The sequence below is a fragment of the Grampus griseus genome (assembly GCF_964374135.1).
Source record: "Grampus griseus genome assembly, chromosome: 18".
Taxonomy (NCBI): Eukaryota; Metazoa; Chordata; class Mammalia; order Artiodactyla; family Delphinidae; genus Grampus; species Grampus griseus.
In genome coordinates, this window is record NC_139012.1 from 9921881 (window position 1) to 9946453 (window position 24573).

Genomic DNA, 24573 nt, shown 5'->3' on the forward strand with positions numbered 1-24573 from the left:
TTATGGAATTTAACTCTCACAATGCAAGAAAGACTAAATAAAAATTCTAATGAGGATAGAAACTTGGCCACTGATTTGCTTATCTACTTTATGAAGGTCAGTAGTTCCTGCAAGCAAATTGATGTGCATTTAAATATGTTGATTGACAGTTCTGGAACTTGATTTTGTATTACCCATAAAATAAAGTCAAGGGCAAATAAATGGATGTAAGAATGCATCAGTAGCCATGGTGACACACAACCTTACTAGATACCTGCTTTTCCAATGGCTCTGACATCTCTCACATTATTAGACTTTATTACTTTTATTTATCTCACTTGGCTCTGGACTCAAATATACAACATAATTAATTCTTTGACCTAGTACAATTTATTTCTCATTCCTGAACAGAAAAATACCTCATTCACAGAACTGCATTTTTTTTACTGCAAATCTTAATAGAACATTTATAATATGCAAGTGCTGATGTAAGAGCTTACAGATATTTACTTGTTTATGATAACAACTTTTAGAGTAGCCAGTTTTGTCTCCATTTTACTGATGGGAAAACTGAGGCACAGAGAGGTTTAAGTATCTTGCTCAGGGCCAGAGTTCGTATGTGGTAGAGTTTCAGCTCCACGCACTTTGGCTCAGAGCCCGTGCTGTTGCTGACTGCAGGGTCATGAAGCCATATGAATGTGCATATGTGGATGCAGAGAGCCAGTGGTGGGCTCAGAGGCATCCTTTGCCTCTTTTTCTGTTCTTAGGTTCTGCTTTAGTTATGTTCTTTCAGTTGCAAAGACCGAAGGAGTCTCAGGTCGAGATCAAATGGTGTCCTTATGTGTTTGTAAGTACTAAGAACAGGCGAGACCCTGCTACATGGTGGCACCAGTCCCTGGGCAGTTGGCGCCAAGGGATGTGATTCAGTGGTTTGTTATGTGGTCAGCCTCTCTCTCCTCCTTCTTCTGCCCAGGGCCTTCAGCTTCTACTCTGTCCTTTTATATACTTCCTACCCCACAGTGGGCAGGGGCTACCAGAATGGACTTAAACAGACATGGGTACGGAGCCTGGCTCTGCTGTATACTTGCTGTGTGACCTTGGACAAATGACTTAATCTTTCTGAGCTCACTGGAAGAAGTGAGTAATATATCCCACTGTGTATATGGTGGAGATGAAAAGAAATGAAATAAATAACATACTTATAGTATTCAATACATGGTAGCTATTATAATAATAGTCATTTTTTTGGAATGCCTAATTATTTCACCTCAGTGTAGGCAGCAGACTTGGACCAGACTTGGGTCCAAATTGTGGTTCCATCTTCAACATGTGTGTGTGAGACAGGAAGTTATTTAACTTCTCTGAGCCTCAGTTTCCTTCTCTATAAAGTTAGAGTAACTTCCTAGGGCCATTATGACATTAAATGAGTTAATTTATGTAAAGCACCTACAACAGCTCCAGGCATATAATAATTATAAATATAGACATTAGCTATTATTAGTTGTAATATAATTTTCAATAACATATTTATGCAAAGGGTACAAAGTTCCAATATATAAGATAAATAAATTCTGAAGGTCTACTATACAGCATAAGTGCCTGTAGTTAGCAATACTCTATTGTATATTTAAAATTTGCTAAGAGGATAGATCTTATGTTGTGTTCTTACCACTAATAATAATAATAATGGAGTTGAAAGGAAGCTTTGGGAGGTGACGGATGTGTATATGGCCTTGATGATGGTGATGGTTTCATGGGTGTATTTTTACCCCCGAGCTCATTGAGTTGTATACATTCAATATGTACCACTTTTTTTAAAGTCAACCATACCTCAAAAAGTGGTTTAAAACATAGAGAGTAAATTATTAAAAATAGTAATTTAAAGAAATAAATAATTTACAGAGGCAATAAATTTAAAAATAAATAGGTCTTAGGTTTCTCCCACTTTTCTGCTTTTATGATTATCTCTAAAATGCTTTCCTCAGCAGTAGCTCTTTCTCTTAACAGAATAGAGCAATACTTGTTATGTGGTATCAGCTTTCCAAAAATAATTTCTGCATAGAGTCAGTAGTAAGGATAAAAGCTTCCTAACTAATCAGTGAAAATTAAGATACAGGCTGTATACAAGTTCAATGAAATGTATTTTCAACTTTTAACCAAAAGTCTCTGAAACTCTCTCCCCAGTTATTTTTTAGCTGCCTGCAGAAAAATGATTCCTTTGCTCACTATTTAGTGACATTCATCAAGTTATCTTAGAAGGACTGTTCTGGACATGTGGTTGCCAAGGGGCAGGGGAGTGGGGGAGGGAAGGATTGGTAGTTTGGGATTAGCAGATGCAAACTATTATATAGAATGGATAAACAACAGGCCCTACTGTAGAGCACAGGGAACTATATTCAATATCCTGTGATAAACCATAATGGAAAAGAATCTGAAAAGGAATGTGTCAATGTATGTATGTATAACTGAATCAGTTTGCTGTACAGCAGAAATTAACACAACATTGTAAATCAACTATACTTCAATAAAATAAATTTTTTTTTAAAAAAGACTGTTCTGCACAGCAGCATATCACAAAGATGTTGCAGACCAAGGCCTAAGCACATAGTTCTGTTGAATCACGGCTTTGTTTCTTTGTTAAGAGTCCATCTGTTTTGCCTCCTCAGCAAATGATGCGGTCATCCGTCTTCCACATGTTCATCCTGAGCATGGTGACTGTGGACGTGATAGTGGCTGCCAGCAACTATCACAAAGGAGAAACCTTCAGAAGGCAATACGACGAGTTCTATCTTGCGGAGGTAAGCAGCTCACGGGGTGCAGATCACTCTTCAAGGTAGACGAAAACCTCGGCTAGTCATAGCACCTTTTTTCAATGTGAAAATTGCAGTTTGTTAATTACTTGACTCTGACCAAAGCTGATTCATTGTCTGCTTCAGAGGTGTTTCCCTTGGTCACCGTGTTGCCTGATTTGTTTCCTGTCGCCCTGGGCCTGAGTGATCTTTCCCACAGTGTGTCACATTGCCACGGTAACCTTGCCCTACGGTTACTCTGGTCATCTTGCTGTTTTCCTATCAACCTCTCATTTTCTCTCCTTTGTCATGTTGTGTTAGTCTGTTTCCTCCTAAGTGTAAGCAAAGCACAGATTCAGAATATTATAAATGAGCAAGTCAGCTCAACAGTACCAGGGAGGGGGCTGGGGAGAAACTGAAGGATTTCTGTTCTAAAAATCTGAAGTGTTGCAACCTGCACTAAAGATGTCCAGTCAGGAACAGGTAGGTTTAGTGATTAAATTAGCATCATCCAGCACTCCGCATCCCATACCAGAGTTTTGTAATAGACTTCTTACTGCTGGGGTAACTTTGTTAATATTTGATTCTTAAATATTTTTTAATGATTTCCAGAGACCACTACTTTTTTTCATTGTAAAAAATTATTTCTAAAATATATCTTAGAATTCAGTGGTTGTGTACTTATGTAAAAATTGACAGACAGCTCTTTCAAAACCCATTCATCATATAAGTGAGGAATGCATATCCAGCTGTGCTACCCTTCAAGAAATCCAATATATGAAAAAGACAACTTAAAAAGCAGAAACATCGCAATGTGATTTTTTTTTTTAATATTTGTTTATTTATTTTTGGCTGTGTTGGGTCTTCGTTTCTGTGCAAGGGCTTTCTCTAGTTGCGGCAAGCGGGGGCCACTCTTCGTCGTGGTGCGCGGGCCTCTCACTATCGCGGCCTCTCTTGTTGCAGAGCACAGGCTCCAGACGCGCAGGCTCAGTAGTTGTGGCTCACGGGCTCCGCGGTATGTGGGATCTTCCCAGACCAGGGCTCGAACCCGTGTCCCCTGCATTGACAGGCAGATTCTCAACCACTGCACCACCAGGGAAGCCCGCAATGTGATTATTTTTATTACAAAACCACTTTTCATGTACAAAATCAATTTGCCTTATAGTTGAGTTCCTTATATATGCAGAATTCTCCCAGTGCATTTAAAAATGGATTTGGTTAATAAAAAGTCAGTCCACCAACACATCAACTTTTCAGAAAAAGAATTGATAGTATACAGCTATTGAATATAAACATCTATGTGGGTATCAAGAACCTTTAAAGGAGTCACTTATGAATTCCCCTCTTGTGGAGGTTTGTTTCCTGTAAGAAAATATCATTAGTATTAGACTTTCACTGTAGTAGAGTCTCTGTGATGTGACACTGCCTGATAGCTGTGTCGTATATGGAGCTTACAGTTTAGCAAAAATATAGACAGTGAACAATAACAACTTTTTATGCTGTGGAGAACAAATGACAGAGACTCATGAAGAAATTATGTCCAGCCCAACACCTGAAAAATGGGTATAATTTTGCTGCAAATCCAGCACAGAAAGCATGGCTTGTCATTGAAAGCAGAGGGGAACATGGACCAAGAGTCATCCTTGCAGGTGAATTTCTAACACAGGGATGGGACTTGAAGGAATCCCAATCAAGTAATTTCTGTCTGTCCTGTGAAGTAGGAAGCAAGGTCTCATCCAGCCTGATGATGAGACGGTGAAGTGGGAAGCTTGTGGAGAAGAGAGATAGGACACGGGTCATGTGGAGAATACAAAAAGCTAATGACTGATACATCGAATGCAGCACTGAAGATTGAGACTACAAATTTATAGTGATGCCAATTGAGACAGGCCTGGGACTTTTTTCGGCCTTTCATAAAAGGGAGAAAGGCAACATTCGGATTGATCCAACTCTAGAGCTTTTTCAGTCTAGTGGAGCTGAGAGACAAGGGATCAGGGAACATGGGTGGTTGGCAAAGGAGTTGAAATGATGACCCTGTGGTCTAGGTTGGATATGAAAAGAGGGAAAATAAGAGGAGAATGAAAGAGTAAAAATGAAGGATCAAGGGTCTCCAATGGTCAAAGAACAGGTATAGTTAAAGGGATGGAGTAAGAGAGTTAGAAGGTAAGGTTGTGATCAGAGAGCGGGGTGCAGGATTTATATTTCAGAATAATTCTGGGTAACTAAATACAAAATCTAGGGTGTTCTATGGATGTGGGTGGCTCAGACGTAATGATGGAGTCAAGGCAAAGATGGCAGGGAACTGTTGGGGTATGGTGTTGGCTAAATCTTCACAGTGACACACGTCATTGAGCGTTGAGGCCAGTTCTTCTGGAAGGGAGTGTAAGTGGCATGTGGGAGTGACTGACAGAGAAATGAATAGAGATCAATAGAGGGCCTTCTATCGAGGGCATGGGGAGAGTGTGGGAGAGGGGGTTTTCACCTGACGGAGTACATCTCAAAGGGGTGTGGAGCAGTAATGGGTGGGGCATCTCTTCCTCATCCACACCTTGTCCTCCATGGGCCACATGGGGCATTGGAGCATGAGTATCCTTTTCTGGACAGGGCAGTGGGGGGAGTCATGCATTTGGGACAGGACCGGTAGAGACAAGGATAGAAGAAGCGGACTCTGTGCTCAGAGATCCAGAGTGAAGAAGAAATTGTTTAACAGGGAACGAGAAACCCAAAGGTTAGTTAAAGGCTCTGGGTGGAATGAGGAGGGAAGAGAGGTGAGGTGGAAGAATTACACAATAGTATTAGAACCAGAGGCAAAAAGGCTGATGACAGAAATGCCTAGAATAAAAACAGAAACGGCTACACGTGATTGACCTTATGCCTGTCTCACTGGAAGGAGCAAATTATATTTGCTTCTGAGGGAGCCCTGGATATTTAGAGATTCCATTAACATTTCCTTTGTAGCCCAGTGTGCATACTCAGTCGTACTAAATCAATCCTATACGGTAAATATATAAGCCATTCTGGGAACAGAAGAACAGAACAGAATCCTCCAGTAAATTTTACCTAATTTTTTCATAAACAAAATTGATCTCTTTCCTAATGTGTTTATGTGTGTTAGCTGATTTATGATCATGCTGTAAGAAATTCCAACAAAATTTCAAATATTTTAATATTGTAGAGTTCATTGATACTATTTAAGTGTATAGGTGGCGTCCAGTGGTAGTTGAAAAATCCTTGTCATTGTTCTTTTTTGTATATAGTACTATTTTTTAATTTAAAAAATCAGAAAGAGGGACTTCCCTGGCTGTCCAGTGGTTAAGACTTCGCCTTCCAATGTAGGGGGTGTGAGTTTGATCCCTGGTCGGGGAGCTAAGGTCCCATATGCCTTACAGCAAAAAAACCAAAACATAAAACAAAAGCAATATTGTAAGAAATTCAATAAAGACTTTAAAAATGGTCCACACACAAAAAAATTCTTTTAAAAAAAGATTATTAAAAAAAAAATCAGAAAGAGAGGATTGTATAGTAAAATCTGGCACATGTGTTTCTATTAATTGTTGCCCACTTCCCAAACCACTGAAAGTAAATTTGATTTTCATAAACAACATAGTAGAGGTTTAGTTCACTTACAAAATGTATAGACATCACTTTATTCTTGAACTACTGAAACATTCAGAATTTGTTCACATCTATTTATCGATTTGGGGTGTCTGAGTTTCCCAAAGCATGTTTGGTCTTTATTCAAATCACATTATCTCTTTTCTTTGTATCAGAAACTTGCACATGGTTTGTTTTAAATGAGTGTGGATAAGTCATTTTAATCACACTTAATTTTGTATGAAATACTCTCTTTTAAAAAAATTGGTAAAGATGGTTTGGGCTTAAGCCAGGAGTCAACAGACTTTTTCTTGAAGAGCCAGATAGTAAACATTTCAGGCTTTTCAGGCCACGTGCCCTCTGTTTCAACTACTCAACTCTACTGCTGTTGTGCAAAAAGTGAATGTGGCCTCAGAAGGGTTGTGTCCCAGTGAAATTTTATTTATGAAAATAAGCATTGAGCTTGATCTTGGTTTAAGCTGTAGAAACACAGAGCATGCCAACTAACATCCCCATGGGTTAAATTCAAATATAGTAAGACTAACAACATAATAGCTACCATTTTTTTAGAGGTTCCATTATGTTGCCAAGTGCTTTAAAGGAATTCATTATCTCATTTAATCCTCAAAATGGCTATAATAACAGCAGTTCAAGTTTATGGACTATAATGACATAGTGTTTAAGGTAATAGCATTATGTAATATTTTGAAATGTTTACCTTTAAAATAGATCACAAGAGGCCATGAGCTTTCAGAGAAGTAATTTCTTGAGTTCCCACATATTCCAGAATAAATTATTTTGAAAATCCAAAATAAACCACTCTACCCAATAGGAGTCAACGTGCACTCTAAAAAACATCCTTTAAGCATAAATTAACCTGCTTAGCTTCTACTGTGAAGCTGGGGACTTGTTTAGTTACTTTGGATGAACTAACGTAAATTTAGAATTAGTTGAGAAACAGGGAAAACTATTCTTTGTTTTCTAGGCTCTACATAAAGAGGTAAAGAGTTACTTTCTTTTGTAAGAGTTTCATTTTGATCTAAGATAAGTCATTGTCATTAATATACATAAAATCACATGTTATAATGAACATAATTATATTTTACAATGTATAGTCTCATTTTCTTAATAAAGAATAAAACTTGAACAATACTGTCCTATTATTATATAAAAAATATAAATATATCTGTATATCCACTAGATTGTATGTTTAACAGAAGTTTATCAGCACAGCCTTATGCACAGAAGATTCACAATTTTAACAAAATTCCTCTTTTAAGAAACTCATAAATTGGTGGGAGAGAGAGGAGAACAATGAAGTTATAACAGCACATCCCTGTTGCATTTCTGGTCGAGAGAGAGGTTTACCTCATTTAGAAACTCCAGGGTGTCTCTTTGGTTTCCTCTTTTTCTATGATTGTTCTGTGTTTTGAAACAGAAGGGCTTTCATAAGCATAGAATCATTTTGCCATCCTACAGGAAGTTATCTTTTCTAGCAAAGTGATTTCTGTGTTCCTCTGAAGACATTTGGCTTTATGATATTTGTTAAAATGAAATTAAGTGAAAGAGCCATTTATTTTAGTTCCAACAAAATCTGACAACCGTATTTCATCTCAATCACAAGAAATGACTGAATTATGAAAGTAACTTATCCTGCTCTACCAGCAGTCTTTCATATTGTCATTAAGTTTAATTTCATTTTCTGGGAAACTTTAATTAAATAAGTATCTTTTGGCTGTAGCTTTTTCATGAGTTCCTATAGGATTTGGGCAGTATCTTGCTGAGTGAAAAAATAACACAGTAATGACATTCTTGATTATTCAATGATCCATCTCCAAAGTTTGCTCTTTAACTGTCTAGAATATTGAAGTTACACTATAGACTAAGAGTAGGTGATTTACAGACACCTCTGGAATGATGCAGGTCATCATTTATTTGGGTGTTATTTAACCTGAATTTCATTTAGGAGAATAGTGTTGCCTGAATTGCATTTGTCCTGTTATCTTCTTCTGTGATAAATATGCATTCATTTTCTCATGAATATCCATTATGTTTCTCTGAAATTATGAAATAGAGTCTGCAACACAAATCTTGGATAATATATTTCAAATATCTTTGCACATATGGGCAGTATCTCTACTATTTTATCTTCTCAGACCTGCATAGTACAATCAGCTCATTTATAATTTGTCACCTATAAATGTTCATACATTATTCATTGAATTAAAAGGGCAGAACAATTTCCATTGTTCCATTTATATTAAGCATGTCATTTTCTGTTCAGTTATTTTTCTCCTGAGCTTCAGAAATTTGGCAGTCTCTTGTTGTCTTACCTGCTAGCCTCACAAATCCAATTACAAGTTCTTTTGGAAAACAAGCATTTTAAACTAATTTCTTGCAATTTTCATTCTAAAAAAAAAAAAAATCTTTTCACAAGTTGTGTGCTTTTATCCTAAGAACAGATATAATAATGTTTCTTAGGACAGTAACTCCTTTAAATTTATTAATTTAACTTAATTTATTTAATTTTAATTAAATCTGCATTCCCTTATTGATAATTTCCTTGAGGATAAGAGGGCTTGTTATAGTAGATATTAAATGACATATGTATTATTATAAGATGAAAATTTGGAAAATAAATAATAAAATGTGGTGTTTAAAGAACTCATACAACCTGCATTCCTGAAAATATTAGTTAAACTTTGCTGTCGTGACATCAAACCTGATTTATCTGTACAGCATGAATTCTCAATGGGAGGTGAAAACACCTCTAAGGGGATAAAAATTATTCTTGGGGAGGCAAAAAAATCTTATTCTTGCCATATATAAAGAAGAGATTGATATGTTTATATTTATAACATAACTGTGCTAATAAAATTCCATATGGTGTAGTGATTAGAAACTAAATATCTAAAAAGACTCCTTGGCCGGGGAGGTGGTTAAAAAAAAAAAAAGATTGCAAAACACTGACTTAGGAAAATTGTAAGAAGAAAGAAATATTTTGCTTTTTTCATGTATTGTTTTCAATTTTTTTCAAGTAATGTGACAAAAATCTTTATGAAAAGTTTATTATCCTCTTACAAATCTTGCCTTCACTCTTAAAAAGACAAGTTTCAACTTTAAGCACCCACCAATGGTGTAATATACTCTGAGGGCTCGAGGCAGAGAGAAGGTTCCACTGTGACCTTTTCGATGTGGGGACTGAAGAGTTAGGGGCCAAGGTCATGGGTGCTCCCAGGCTAGGAATGACGAGGCTGCACTGCTGACTGCTAAGGATTTGCAGAGGACCTAGAGATTGTCATACTGAGTGAAATAAGTCAGACACAGAAAGAGAAATATCATATGACATCACTTATATGTGGAATCTAAAAAAGTGGTACAAATGAACTTACTTACAAAATAGAAACAGAGTCACAGATATAGAAAACAAACTTATGGTTGCCAAGGGGGAAGGGGGGGAGGGATAAATTGGAAGATTGGGATTGATATATACACACTACTATATATAAAATAGGTAACTAATAAGGACCTACTGTATAGCACAGGGAACCCTACTCAATACTCTGTAATGACCTATATGGGAAAAGAATCGAAAAAAGAGTGGATATATGTCTATGTATAGCAGATTCACTTTGTCATACAGCAGAAACTAACACAACAATGTAAATCAACTCTACTCCAATAAAAATCAAAAAAAAAAAAAAGGATTTGAAGATAACCTCTAGATTGGACACATTCTTAGATGATGCTTCTGGGGAACCCTTCCAGGTAACTGGGTTCTGCAGACAGCCTGCTAGCCTCCTTTTTATACGGCCAACAGCATGACGGTTGCAAGTTCCACCCTGTCCAGCAACTGTCAAGGTTGAGTTCCTTGAGGCAGGCTGGAGTCACCCATTGAAAAGAGGTTACTAAAAAAACCTCACTGCTTCTACCCTGATTCTTCCCAACTGTTGTCTTCTGCTGCATTGAAATCCTATGCTAAACCCTCTAACGTACACTAAAATAACTGACAACTTAATTTTCCTAAATCCTTTTTGTAATTCCTGACATAGTTCTCCCCCACTCCAGAATAACCCATAATTACAAGTAAGTTAGACATATTTTTGTGCATAATATTTTTCCATGAAATTTCAGCACTTTGGGATTGATACTGGTTTTCAGAGAATGGGAACATTAGCTTGTTAACAATTAACAAACTATGTTAGAAAAAAAGGTATTTGCTCCCAGGAGAATTGGAATCAGGAATTCTAGTAGGAAAATCAGTGGGAATATGGGTATTTATACATAATCACATAATAGTTTGCTAAATCACTTTTAGTGCCTTTTAGTGTCTTTGAAAAGCATATAAGTTTTCCCACCAGGCAAATAATAATGCAGATGGATCCAGCTGCCTATTTTATTATAAATTATGATCATTTAAACAGGTCATTCCATCTGTCTTTTGATAGCAAATGCAAAGTTAGTAAAGTGATTAATTGTATTTATATGTAATTAGACAATCTATTTGCATATATTTCAGGCATTTATTGGTAGTTCCCTGCTTTAAAAAAAAAAAATGCCTACTTTGATATGGATTACATTCCTTCCTTTGAAGTGAAAGTCTAAAAATACAGGTGAGGGAGAAGTGGAGATGTGGGCAGTGGCCAATGCTCCCTCTGCTGATACAGCAGCCAGGCCGGGCTGCAGGGGAACCTTCAGGACGGATGCATCTGAGTTTCAGCTTTTCCTGAACTCTGCCAGGATGCCTGGGGGAGGGGACAGGTGCTGGACTTCCTCATCGTGCTGCGGGCCCTGGAGTGAGAAGTCAGGGTTAGAGAGGAATTGCCTCTTGTTATGACTTGCAGGGATCTGGGTCCTCTGGTCGCCTCAGGCTGACCCTGCAAAGGAGTTGCATCTGCCCACTGGTTCCTTGTGGTCCCAGGAGGTCTAACAGAATCCTGTTGATCTCAGTGATCCAGGAAGGGAATCTCCCCAGAAGCTGCATTTCTCCCAGGAGGGAAGTTAGGAATGGATTCCACCAGCCTGGGAAGAATCCTGACATGAAGCGGCTTCCTCCTGCTACCCAGCAAAGCGGCTGCGGGGTTTCAGGTCTTTCACCACAAAAAACATGATGCCTCATACCATCCCTTGTTTACCACCGCTCAAGAGAGCATTTTTAAAAAAAATTTTTATTGGGGTATAGTTGATTTACAATGTTGTGTTAGTTTCTGCTGTACAGCAAAGTGAATCAGTTATGCATATACATATATCCACTCTTTTTTAGATTCTTTTCCCACATAGGCCATTACAGAGTATTGAGTAGAGTTCCCTGTGCTATACAGTAGGTCCCTATTAGTTACCTATTTTATATATAGTACTGTGTATGTGTCAGTCCCATGTTCCAGTTTATCCCTCTACCCCCCTTACCCCCCGGTAACCATAAGTTTATTTTCTACATCTGTAACTCTGTTTCTGTTTTATAGATTAGTTCGTTTGTAGCCTTTTTTTAGATTCCACGTATAAGTGGTATTGTATATTTGTCTTTCTCTGTCTGACTCAAGAGACCGTTAAAGACAGACAAACAAAAAGCATATAGCCATGAGCAAGCAAAGAAAAATATTCTTACACAAAGGGATTCAGAAACTGAGGATGGAACTGGGAAATCCAAGATGAACATCTAGTACAGGAGTTTCCCAGTAGAGTAGAACTGACGGGAGAGAGAGTAGGGTTTTTTCCCCCCAGTGTCTCAAAGGTAGATAATTAGGGCAAAAAACAAACCTTCTGAACTTTGACTAACATTTTCAAAAAGTGAGCTGAAAAGGGCATGGTCGTTGATGAGAGCTAATTATTAATATAGGAGAGCAAGTGGAAAAAATTAAAAAACGGTGGAAAACATGAGGGAAAAAGCAAGAGACTCGCCACTTGGATGTGAATAATAGGAGCCCCTGAAGGACAAAGGGAACAGAAAGAAGAGTAATAATAAATGAGAGAAGAAAATTTTCCTAAACTGAGGTAAAGCATAAATCTGTAGATTGAAAGCGCTAAGTCTCAGGATAAATGAAAAAAAGGTACATTCCTAGGCATATCCTGGTGACCTTCCTTGGTTGCAAGCATAAAGAAAAAACTTTTTTAAACCTCCGAATGGGCTTAAATAACCTGCAAAATCAAGATAAATATATTGTGCTTTGGATGACTCATCCTCAATATTGGAAAGTAAAGGCAGTGAACCAACATATATATTGACCACTGAGAGAAAAGAACTGCAACTCAAGACTGTATGCAGCCAAAATATTCATGTCAGTGTTAAAAATGCACTTTTGATAGAAAAGGATTGAGCCAGTATACAACCCTGGATGTTTATTTGAGGAAACTACCCCAAAGTATCCTAAGCCTAAGACAAATTCTTCACAGTCCAGAGGACTAGATAGATAAGATGAAAAGGAAATAAAAGTAGTGGGTATTGAATCTAAATGGAAGATGGTAATTAAAATGTCAAGTAAGGGTCCTTGAAAAAAAAAGAAATAATTACAGTTCAAAAAGCTAGAATTGGGACTTCCCTGGCGGTCCAATGGTTAAGACTCTGCGATTCCGCTGCAGGGGGCACGGGTTCAATCCCTGGGCATTGAACTAAGGTCCTGTATGCTGTGCGGCACGGCCAAAAAAAAAAAAAAAAAAATTGATGGTTGATCTCAGAAAAAGCAGAATTTAGGAAGAGGGGTGATATCACTGGGAGTGTGGGTGAGAGAAGGATACTATGAAGTTTGTAGGTTGGCAGGGGTGTGAGGGAAGAGTGAACAAGTACATTTGTGCGGGAGAGGAGTTTACAATTATTCAATTTAGATGCAATAATAAAAAAGTATAGGTTGATGTAGGACAGTTGGGAATTAAACTGGGAGATTAGAAAAGCAGAGTCCAAATAAACAAGGGGGAGAAAAGACATTAACAACAATTTGACCAAGCCAGAAAAGACAAGAAAAGGTTAAAAGATGAATATCAATGACGTATACAATAAACTAGAAACATAAGACCAGGTATAACTTTTGCACGCTATATGTGAGAGGGTTGAATTTTCCTATCAAAAATCATAGAAAATATGCCTTTAAAGGAGAAATGGCTGATTAAAGGTTGGGGCAGAGAAGGTCCAAGATTTTTAAAAAATCATAGAAAATATGATTATGTTTAAACACAAAATCAAATAGTATCTTGATTCTAGGAGATGCATACAAAGTGGCCCCAGAAAGGGGCTGAAAATCATCTATGAAAAAACTAAAAGTGACATCTAAAATATTAAAACATTTTAAATGCTTAGCAGACCATGCAAAAAAAATTAAGGAATATTCTCTAGGCCAAAAATTGTGTTGATGCGAATGAAGAACAGCTAGTGGGCTCTAAGGCCAGTGGCTGCCCTGAGGGTATTTGCATATGCTTGTCACCTAGAACTTGCCATTTTAGAAGCTGTATCCTGGACAGACGGAGGGGCTGTTCAAGGTGAAGCGTCAAAACAGAGACACCCCCATGTAACATCAGGACACATGAGGTCTGTACCTCAATGAGAGAAGGAAAATGGCCATCCCTCAGAAGGAAACAGTGGGGAAAACTTCAGTCTTGACCTTGACTCCAAAAGAGTAGGGAAAGAGTATGCTTTGTGAAAATGTGTCAACACAAGCCTGCCCGCGTGGGATTGGAGTTCAAAATCACATTAGTTTCAGGTCTGAGAAATGTCAGCCAAGAAGTTGATTTAAAGGGGCAGCAAATTTGTAAGATATCTCATGCCCTCTGCTGAACCAGTTCTTTCTGAAAAAAAAAAAAAATGTACTCTAAACACAGGTCTTGAAAATCTAGAGGAAATTAATGATTTCCTGGCAAAGTACAAACTACCAAGTTGATGGACGAGGTAAGAAAGCTGATCAGAAGAACATTGGAAAGCTTTGATCTACCGTTACAAAAAAGATTGGGCCCATGTGGTTTTTCTGCTGGATTTTTATCTACTTTCAAAGATGAGATAACTCTTATTTTATTTAAGAAATTACAGATTGTACAAAAGATGGGAAACTCCATAATAAGTTTGATAAGGCTACCATAGGCTTAACCCAAACCTTATAATTATAGTATAAGTAACATTACAGACCAATTGTATTTATGACAGTAGCTGCAAAAATTATAAACAAAATATTATCCAATAAAATCAGCATAAGCATCTAGGGTTTATTCTAGGAATATACAAATCAAGGACTCCTGTGATATATTTCATTGCCTCAATGAATTAAAGGCTAAAGCCCTCTAAGTAAAATAAAAGAGAAAGAAAGTACTTAAACATGGTAGAAATTATTACCCTAAGCTCAGTGCAGCCATTATATATGAATACTGAGAAACTTTCATTGAAAATAAGGGGCATATTATGGACTCCTGTTACTACCACCACATTACTTAGTATATATTACTATTTGGCTATACCATTATAGCTAATGAATTAATACAATTAACTCCAAAATAAATCTTGAAAAACATCGTATCTTCATTGGCACATGAAATATATATATGTTTATAAAGCCCAAGAGATTTAAAAAATTTTAGAATTAATAGAAGAATTTAGTAAGGCAAGTTGAGAAAAATCAATATAAATAAATCAGTAGCTTTTCTTTCCACTGGAAATAACTAGGTAGAAATGGTAAAAAAAAAAAAAAAAAGGTAAAAATAATTCATTTTCATTAGTGACTGGAATATTAAATGAATAGAAATAAATTTCAAAATCAAACAATAATATATCTTTATGGGGAAAATTTTATTAAAGAATATGGGCCAAATAAATAGAAAAACATAGTGTGTTTCTAGATATGAAGACTATCTATTAATCCTTCTAAGGCATGTACAAGGTAAAGAAAAAAGTTATAAAGATGGACACATGTGACCATATAAAAATTAAAGTGCTTATAGAACTAATTCCAGTAGAGTTAAAAATCTAACTATTGACTAGGGAAAAAATATTTCAGTTTATATAGCAGACAAAGATGAATGTCCTTAATATCAACAACTCCAAAAACTGATAAGAAAGAAACAACACCACCATAGAAAATTGGCAAGGTTATGAACAGAAATTTGTTTTAAAAAAATAATCTAAGTCATCAATACATATCTGGACAGCTAAGCAAAAGTTTTATTAAGTTTGATTACATCAGGTGATGGTACAGATTTAGGACAAGAAACACTTTCCTACCTTGCTGAAAGGCAAATGACAACGTAACATTTGGAAAGTAATCTCTTAATGCTTTCTAAAATTTAAAGTGGGCAAACATGTCCTTTGCCCCAGAGGTGCCAGGTTGGAGATTCTACTTATAGATAGGGAAGCCCAATAAAAACTGATATTGCATAAGGATGGTCAGTACAGTCTGTTTTTGAAGTAGCAAAACACTTAACCATTTTTCCTGATGATTCCTTATCCAAGAAGTACCGCCCTTTAACGAATCAGTAGAGAAAATGTTGAATTAAATAAACATTGAATACCATGCAAAATTATGCAGCTGATAAAAAGAATAAGTAGAACTTATATCTCTTAACCTGAAGGCTCATCCATGATTGTTAGTGAGAAGCTGAAGAATGACATAAAATGTAAGCCCATTGTGTGATTATGTATGTTTGGATGAGGAGGGAATATAAAACATGGTTACCATGAATCGCCTGGGAAAGGTGGGCAGGAATTTTATTAATACTTTGTGTATTTAGGATTATTTCACAGTTAAAATGTATTACTCTGTTACACTTTTTTTATTGAAGTATAGTTAATTTACAGTGTGTTAGTCTCAGGTATACAACAAAGTGATTCAGTCAAATACATATATATACACATATATATGTGTGTGTGTGTATATATATATATGTATTCTTTTTCAGATTCTTTTCCATTATAGGCTATTACAAGATTTTGAGTCGAGTTCCCTGTGCTATAGAGTAGGTCCTTGTTGTTTAACTATTTTATATATAGTGGTGTATATATGTTACTCCCAAACTCTTAATTTATCTGTCCCACTCTCATTATCCCCTTTGGTAACCATAAGTTTCTTTTCTGTGTGTCTGTTACATTTTTTAAAAGGGACATGTCAATTTAAATTATGAGGCAAGGTGGGTCTAGAGAAGTAATGTTAAGTTCCTCCTCACACCTAAATTAACCATCTGCAATCCCTTTAATGTTCCAGTCCTAAAAATGTTATTAAAACTCCACTTTCCTCACATTTTCCAAATGTGTGTGGAAGAAAATCCCTTCCATGTTGGCCTAGAAAAAGAGAAGCAAGCTATCCTTTATTCCTGTCTTCCAACAAATCATTTGGTATCTTCTGACAGGGATGTGTTATGACTAGTTGCGCTCTTTAATTAGAAGTTAATCTTATGTCACTGACATGTACACACTACTCTTTAATTAGAAGTTAATCTTATGTCACTGACATGTACACACTACTGTATATAAAATAGATTACTAATAAGGACCTACTGTATAGCACAGGGAACTCTACTCAAAAGAATAGGGAAAAGAATCTAAAAAAGAGTGGATGTATGTATAACTGATTCACTTTGCTGTACACCTGAAACTAACACAACATTGTAAATCAACTATCCAATAAAATTTTTTTAAAGTTAATATTATATTGCCATTTTAATTCCAGTTGTAAACTTCTTTATAAATTGAGTGCTTTTATCCATAGGACAAGCAAACGAAAAATAATATGCTATGTTTGTATATGTACTTTATAATATTGTTATTTGCAATAGCAAATTCCTAGAATTAATGTGATAGATTAAGAGATGGAACGAATTTATTAACACAGTAATGTCGATTGTTAATTTATAAAATTAATAATGTAGACATATTAATTTATGTGTGCATATGCACACACACATAAACTCCTTGTTATATTGCGCTGGCCAAAAAGTTCGTTTGGGTTTTTCCCTAAGATGTGATGGAAAAACACGAACGAACTTTTTGGCCAACCCAATAAAATCCAAAATTCTCTGCTGTTTATGTGGCCCAAGATATAAATGATATATAAATTTTTAAATTGTAGTTTAATTACACTTAGTAATATGTAAGTGTAATTATACTATATCATGTGCATTGTAGAAACTTTTTTTAGAAAATAAAAATTATAGAAAAATGCAGCCTTTCTGTATATAGTACTGTAATTCTATAAATGGCTATGACTTTTAATTAATATCAAATGATGAATAGTGAGGAAATAATACCACTCACAAACATTTAATATTTTAACGTATTTTTCTCTGATTGCTTAAGATATATTTGGTCTGTGAGGTTCTAGTTGGTGTGTTTCAAAACCGTATTTTTAACAATATTGTTCTAGATTTTTATATGATATGGCTCCTCATTTTATATGATAGTGGCTAAAATTCATGCACTAACAACCATATGAAATATTTTGAAATAAATTATAGTTTTACATTACAATTTCACTGTCCCTTTGTTCCTCTAGGTGGCTTTTACGGTACTTTTTGATTTGGAAGCACTTCTGAAGATATGGTGTTTGGGATTTACTGGATATATTAGCTCATCTCTCCACAAATTCGAGCTGCTGCTCGTAATTGGAACCACTCTTCATGTATATCCAGATCTTTATCATTCTCAATTCACATACTTTCAGGTAATACAAATAATGCCTATTTATCTTTAGAATTATTTTCTTTCCAGGGAAAATACCAACAACTGTAGTAAATACAAACTTCAAATAGGCCCTGTGACATTTTAAATACCAAAAATAGTGCATTCATTTCATTGTTTTAAAAACTCTGAAAATTCAGAGTAATAAATGGAGATGTTTTACGTACAGTTCATAGATCAACGCAGTGTGTAGAGGTACGTATTTTATATGTACATGGATATTATGCATCTGTGCATACATGTAAAATTTTAAACTACATCAGATGTTGACACACACTTTAAAGAGCAGGAAATATGAATTTAATTCCAAGTGTAGTTCTCCCTTCTCAATAAGTCTAACTATGTTTGCTCAACACTAACTTACAGTTGAAATAATAAGAAATAAAACTTACCTTTACAGATTGTAATTAGTCATACTTCATTATTTATGAATTCCTATTAGTTTCTTTGTGATGATTAAATAACAATACCTATAATTTTTTACTTTTTTTATAATAACTGGATATCTATTTTTTCAAATGTGATATATTCAATCACATTACTTTATAATTATTCAGTAAACAAAAGTAATTATTACTTACGCTCTTTGTAATTGTTGAATAATAGCAATATGCTGAGCGTTCTTTTTAACTCCTTGGTCAAAATATAATATATGTATATGGGATAGCTTAACTTTTAAAATCTCAAGTATAGTCATTTTTCTGACTCAGAATTGCTCATTTGTATAATTTATCATGTAAATATCAGAAGTTGCATTGTTTTCTTCATAGATATTTTAAAATAGTTGGAGAATAAAATGGCAGTACAATTTTCAAAGAAACAATTCAGAGAAACAAGATTCTAACTCCTTAGATGAAAGAAAATACATTCCAACTTCACTGAACTTACTTATTGATGATACCAAAGCCATCATTTTCAGAGAAGTATTAACTTCAGGTGCCCGATCGTGACCTGAAACTCAGCACTCCTGATACCTGGGAGAAAGGACGTGAAAATACAATTTGCAAAAATGAAAAACATACCCCACAAACACACATGAAAAGCTGAGCCTCTCGTAGTCACAGCCAAGCACCCAGTGAACTCACAGAGGGTATCATGGTTCAAGCTTTCAGTACTGTCAACATCTTTGAACAGAAATCCCTTGCCACTGGTTGGGTTATATCCTCAGCCTTGGTTATCATAGGTGAGATGCCTGGGGCAAGAGACATACACATGTTTGAAACTCTTGATACAAAATATGCTTTCCAAACATTTGTGTCATTATATGCTCTTGGGCACTGCTGTCTAGATTCACAAAATCAACATGAGCATTTAGGACCTACATTAGAGAATCATTGTACATAATTACAGAAAATATGCCTCATAGTCAAAACTACAACATATCTTTTTTCCAAACCTATTAAATTAAGAAAGACATCAAAGCCTATTACAGCAAGGGTGCCATATAAAATATATTCAGGGCTTTAAAATTCTTATCATTTCTCATAGATAATTTTTCAGTGAAAAGTTACAAATAGGTCAGAATTTTGCACACAAAGATATTCATTCTAGAATTGTTTATGAGAGAAAAAAATGGGAACTGTTTAAGTGGTAAGCATATGAGGAATAGCTTAGTAATTCATATGCAAATTTGGCCATAAAAATAATTATGATGAATTTGTAGTAACTTAGAGATATGATTGTTCTATTTAAATGCAAAACAGTATAAAATTATATAACATGTATAGCTACATATCCATGCTATATATAACATATATAGCTCTATATATGTATGTAAAATACCTATAAATGAAAAAATGACCGGAAAGAAATAAACCAAATCATTACAGATGATTAAAAGTCACCACCTCTGGGTTGTTTTTCTTTTCGGCTGCGTGACTTATGGGGTTTTTAGTTCCCCAACTAGGGATCGAACTGGGACCCTCAGCAGTGAGAGCACGTAGTCCTAACCACTAGGTTTTTTCTTCTACTCTGTTTTTCACAAAATATCTAAAATCAGTGTGCATGGCTCCAATCGTTTTATATATAGACATATAGCTATAGATACAGTCACAATACAGGGTCAGTGAAGTTTGCAATTTTAATGTCTGTAAAACTTGTAATAGTTTATGTTAATAGTAGAGTGATTTTCATTTGTATCTCTCTATACATGGCCAAGTTTATATTTGTCTAATGAGATAAACACTGTCTCAGTTATTTTGTGCCTAGAAGCTAAATCTCTCAAGAAACTTAGATGTCACAAGGATTTTTGCAAATTCACATCTGGAGAACCCACTGTCCTGAACAGATTGGCTCTTTATGGGCTGACTTTGATCTCCCCTGTTGGTCCTCATGCTTGCTTCTCATCTCACTTGACCTTTCTTCATCGTGCTGGCAGCAGTTCTTCCCGTAGTGAATGTCACAATTTTTATATCTAAATGAAGTCAACAATTTAGTACAAAATGTCTCCCTTTATATCAGTTATCTCTGAGAGTTGGGTGTTATCCATCTCTTTATTCAGATGAGAGTTCCTGAGCACCTACTATGTGCCAGGCACTGTTCCAGATCCTGAGGGCAGAGAAGTGAACAAGGCAGAGAAGATGCCCACCTCGGGAAGCTTGCATTCTAGAGGGCAAACAGTTTATACACAAGTACACACAAGTACACAAGTACGAGTGCACGAAAGGAATGCGAGTACAGGAAATGCCATCCAGGAGAGACAAGCTGAGTGAAAAGGATAGAAGTTGTGGGGTGAGGGTGCTATTTTAGATAAGTTTGTTCAGGGAAGCCCTCTTTGAAGAGGGGACATTTGGGCAGAGAAGGAGCGAACCTTGAGAAGGTCTGGGTGGATGCATTCCAGGTAGAGAGAACTACATGGCACCTGTCCTAAGGAGAATACATGCTTGATGGAGTGAACATAGGGCATATTACAGGGAGTAATAAAGTCTTCGCAAAATGCTCTGGTTCTGACATAGCAGGGTGATGACACCGGCTGGTATTTATTGTGCACCTACTGTGTGCCAGGCACTCTGCCGAGTGCATCGCTTCATTTGTTTCTCGTTAGAGAATAAACTGTTTTGATGGAGTGTAAACTGCGATCCCTAGAGACTGAATAACTTGCCCAAGACCACATAACTAGCAAATGGTGGAAACTCATTCCCAAGAAGTTTAATCTTATATTCATATTCTTAACCACTCAATTGCTACAGTATCTCACTATTAATCAGCACAGTGACCTTTAACAACAGACTTAGAAATGTGACCAGGAAAATGTGCTTTGGAAGCAACCACAAAATGTCCTACAGTGCTTATCTTTGAATGTATGGTTTACTTTATTTCGTATCTGTAGGAACACAGAATCAAAAGGCTTTATTGGGTAGACAGAGTGAAAAGCACACTTATCCCCAAATAAATGAAAAGGCATAATTAGAATTACCGATAAGGATTTTGCCTTTCCACAGATGCAGGCCTGCCCCTTTGAAAATGCTTATCAAATCACCAATGTGGGAATTGTGTTAAGTTATGTTTCTTCCAGCTAATGAAATATTAATTTATCAAAATTGCACAGATGTGCATAGACTGTTTTTATTAGAATTTGGGACAGGATTCAAGATTACTTAGGCAATCTTTTAAATATGATTTTAATGCAAGTGGAGAAAACACAAGGTACTGAAATTTGAGCAATAAACCAGTTGAATTGTTCCTGTAAACTTTCCTGGACTCAGCTGTTTAACTATTAGATACTGAATCATTTATGTCTAAGAATAAATAAAAGTGTAAAATCTTTTCATATTATTATTCTGGATGTTACTATTTTAATAGTTCTTATGATAAAGCTGTTTGCTTGTTATTTGGGAAGATGACCCAAGTGTAATATGTTCTGATTTGGAAATGTATGTTAAGAATTATAGCGGGAAAAACTAGTAGCTTAACCATGCCTGTGGTATAATGTTTAATTTGAACAATATAATTTCTCACATAAATTTTCTTCTTAAAGTATTAAGTATTTTAAATGAGCATGAAGGAAATCTACATTTTTCTCAACTTCTTTAAACATTTGTCCATTAGTTTATGAGACGTGCAGCTACAACCCACACTATTGGTATTTGTGTTCTGCAGACAATGAGAATACGGTTCACCATTAGTAGTTCCTGTTAATTCAGAGTCTGGGGGTAGCGGGTAAATGTGGCTTCAGGGATGGCCAAATTCAGAGACTAACATGGTATTATTGGGACCCCGTCCATTTCTCCACTCACCTTTCTTCTGTGTTGGTATCATTTCTAAGCTCTCTTTGTCCATGTGGTGGCTAAGATGGCTCCCAGAAGCTCAGGGCTTATGTGGCTCTTACAGTAATTCCAGCTGGGGCTAAAAAATAGGACACCTCTCATAGGTCCCACAGAAGTTCTGATGACTGAGGTCATTGTGAATACCCTGGCCAGGCCTGGATCATGGGGGTCAGGAAGTCCCTTCTGGACCTCATAGACTAAGAGGATTAGGAAGCTAGGGTTGCTGGAAAAATCCAAACGCATGTTATTTTGTGTAAAAATTTAAATCTAGGGGGTTTGTTTGTTTGTTTTGTTTTTTGCGGTACGTGGACCTCTCACTGTTGTGGCCTCTCCCATTGCGGAGCACAGGCTCTGGACGCGCAGGCTCAGCGGCCATGGCTCACGGGCCCAGCCGCTCCGCTGCATGTGGGATCTTCCCGGACCGGGGCACGAACCCGTGTCCCCTGCATCGGCAGGCGGACCCTCAACCACTGCGCCACCAGGGAAGCCCTAAATCTAGGTTTTTAAAGCATTTCCTGTTCCTTACTGTATTCTTTCTTCTCCTGAGAAGCCTTTACAGACACCTTAAGCTCTTATTGATAGCGAACCATCTTGGACTACCATTCTACTTATCATCTTTCATTTATACCAAGACCACAATTTTCCTATTTTAATATCTCTAAACTGGGATGTGTCTTATAATCAGTGGTGTGTTATACTTTAATTGGCGGCATTTTTCAGTTTCTCAGTGGTACATAAAAAAATCGATGGCATCTTAGACTTGTTGAAAAATGCTACTTTTCCATATTTTATACTTCAACTTTTAATGATATTCTACTTTATATTTTTAATCTTATAGATATGCCCTTAAGAGCTGTGCCTTTGTATTATACTCCTTTTGTAACAGTAATAGCCATTGAATCTTATTTGTCCAACACAGTGTTTGGCACATAATAATATTTGTTAAGTGAATGAGAAAATTAATTAGTTATGGGTGGTAGTTTTTGCATATATATATATGCAAAACATTTAAACATGTGTGTGTTTAGATAACCAGCTGAGCACGTATAACAAAGTTCTAAAAAATACAGGGCTTGCGTAAGATAGAAGTGTGTTTCTCTCCAGTTGGTGGGAGTCCAGGGCAAGTAGGTGGCTCTGCTCCCCAGGGCCATCCAGAAAGCAGGCCTGTTGGGTTAGACTGAATCTGTCATCTTCTATACGAGGCTTCTATTTTTGTTCCAAAGGGACAATTACAGTTGTTTTAATTTCCCAGCCAGAGGAAGGTATGAAAAGAGTGTCCAGGGCAAATTATTTAACTTAAAGTGCAAAAATCACTTCTTTTCACATTCCATAGGTCTGAACCTAGTCCACCGGCCACAACTAGATACAAGTGGGGCTGGAAAATGCAGTCTGTAGCCTTGCTAGGCTAAAATTCAGCAAGTTCTATTAGTTAAAGGAAGGATAGAATAGATCTTAGCGTAGCAGTCTCAGCCATGAGTAAAGACTCCTTGATAGATGGATTTTTAAAATTTCCTTTTGAATGTACAGTAATCCCTAGGAAAGTTTGTTTTATGAGACAGTGAATATGCCTAATATTGAACTAATGTTTTCTTTGATATTTGAACATTAGAACAAATGAACATTAACAAATGTGTTAATTAATGCCACTTTGAATTATCACATCATATACATTAAAACACTGAGTTGTCACCATTTTCCTTCCTTCATTCCTTTGGGATTTATTGAGTTCTTGCTATATGGCAGTCACTGAGCTACTGATATCTTAGTTATTAAATTGTTTAATTTAATTGCTAAATGTGATTTTATAGAGTGCTATGAAAAATGAGATTTTAGTATGAACTTATTTAAGATTCAGTATAAATAAACGATCAAGTGTGTGTGTTTTTCTCTCCCACAATAGGTTCTCCGGGTAGTTCGGCTTATTAAAATTTCACCTGCATTAGAAGACTTCGTGTACAAGATATTTGGTCCTGGAAAAAAGCTGGGAAGTTTGGTTGTATTTACTGCCAGCCTCTTGATTGTTATGTCGGCAATTAGTCTGCAGATGTTCTGCTTCGTCGAAGAGCTGGATAGATTTACGACGTTTCCAAGGGTAAGAACAAAAGATGCAGTCGGTTTAATTCAGTTATTCTGAATCAATATCAAAGTAATTTCACTTTAACAGTGGTTTTAAAATATTGTCTTTTTCTGTAACTTGGAGTAGTTCAGTTTTAATATTCAGAGTGGTCTTTTCTGCAGAATACAGGTGTTTGAGAACATTTTCAGCATGGTCAGATTATGTGTCAATTCTAAAATTCTGGAAATA

General features: G+C 36.2%; 1 protein-coding gene across 3 annotated transcripts in view; it reads left to right on the forward strand.

Annotated features, from left to right (window-relative positions):
* Positions 1–24573, forward strand: part of NALCN (sodium leak channel, non-selective) — a gene marked incomplete at its 3' end in the record, with an annotated part of 278612 nt that overhangs the window by 105812 nt on the left and 148227 nt on the right. For all 3 annotated transcript variants that reach the window (XM_082675905.1, XM_082675903.1, XM_082675904.1), the window contains 3 exons: positions 2646–2777; positions 17819–17986; positions 24169–24360. In XM_082675905.1, the coding sequence (XP_082532031.1) occupies positions 2646–2777; positions 17819–17986; positions 24169–24360 (492 nt within the window). The remainder of the gene's footprint in view (positions 1–2645; positions 2778–17818; positions 17987–24168; positions 24361–24573) is intronic.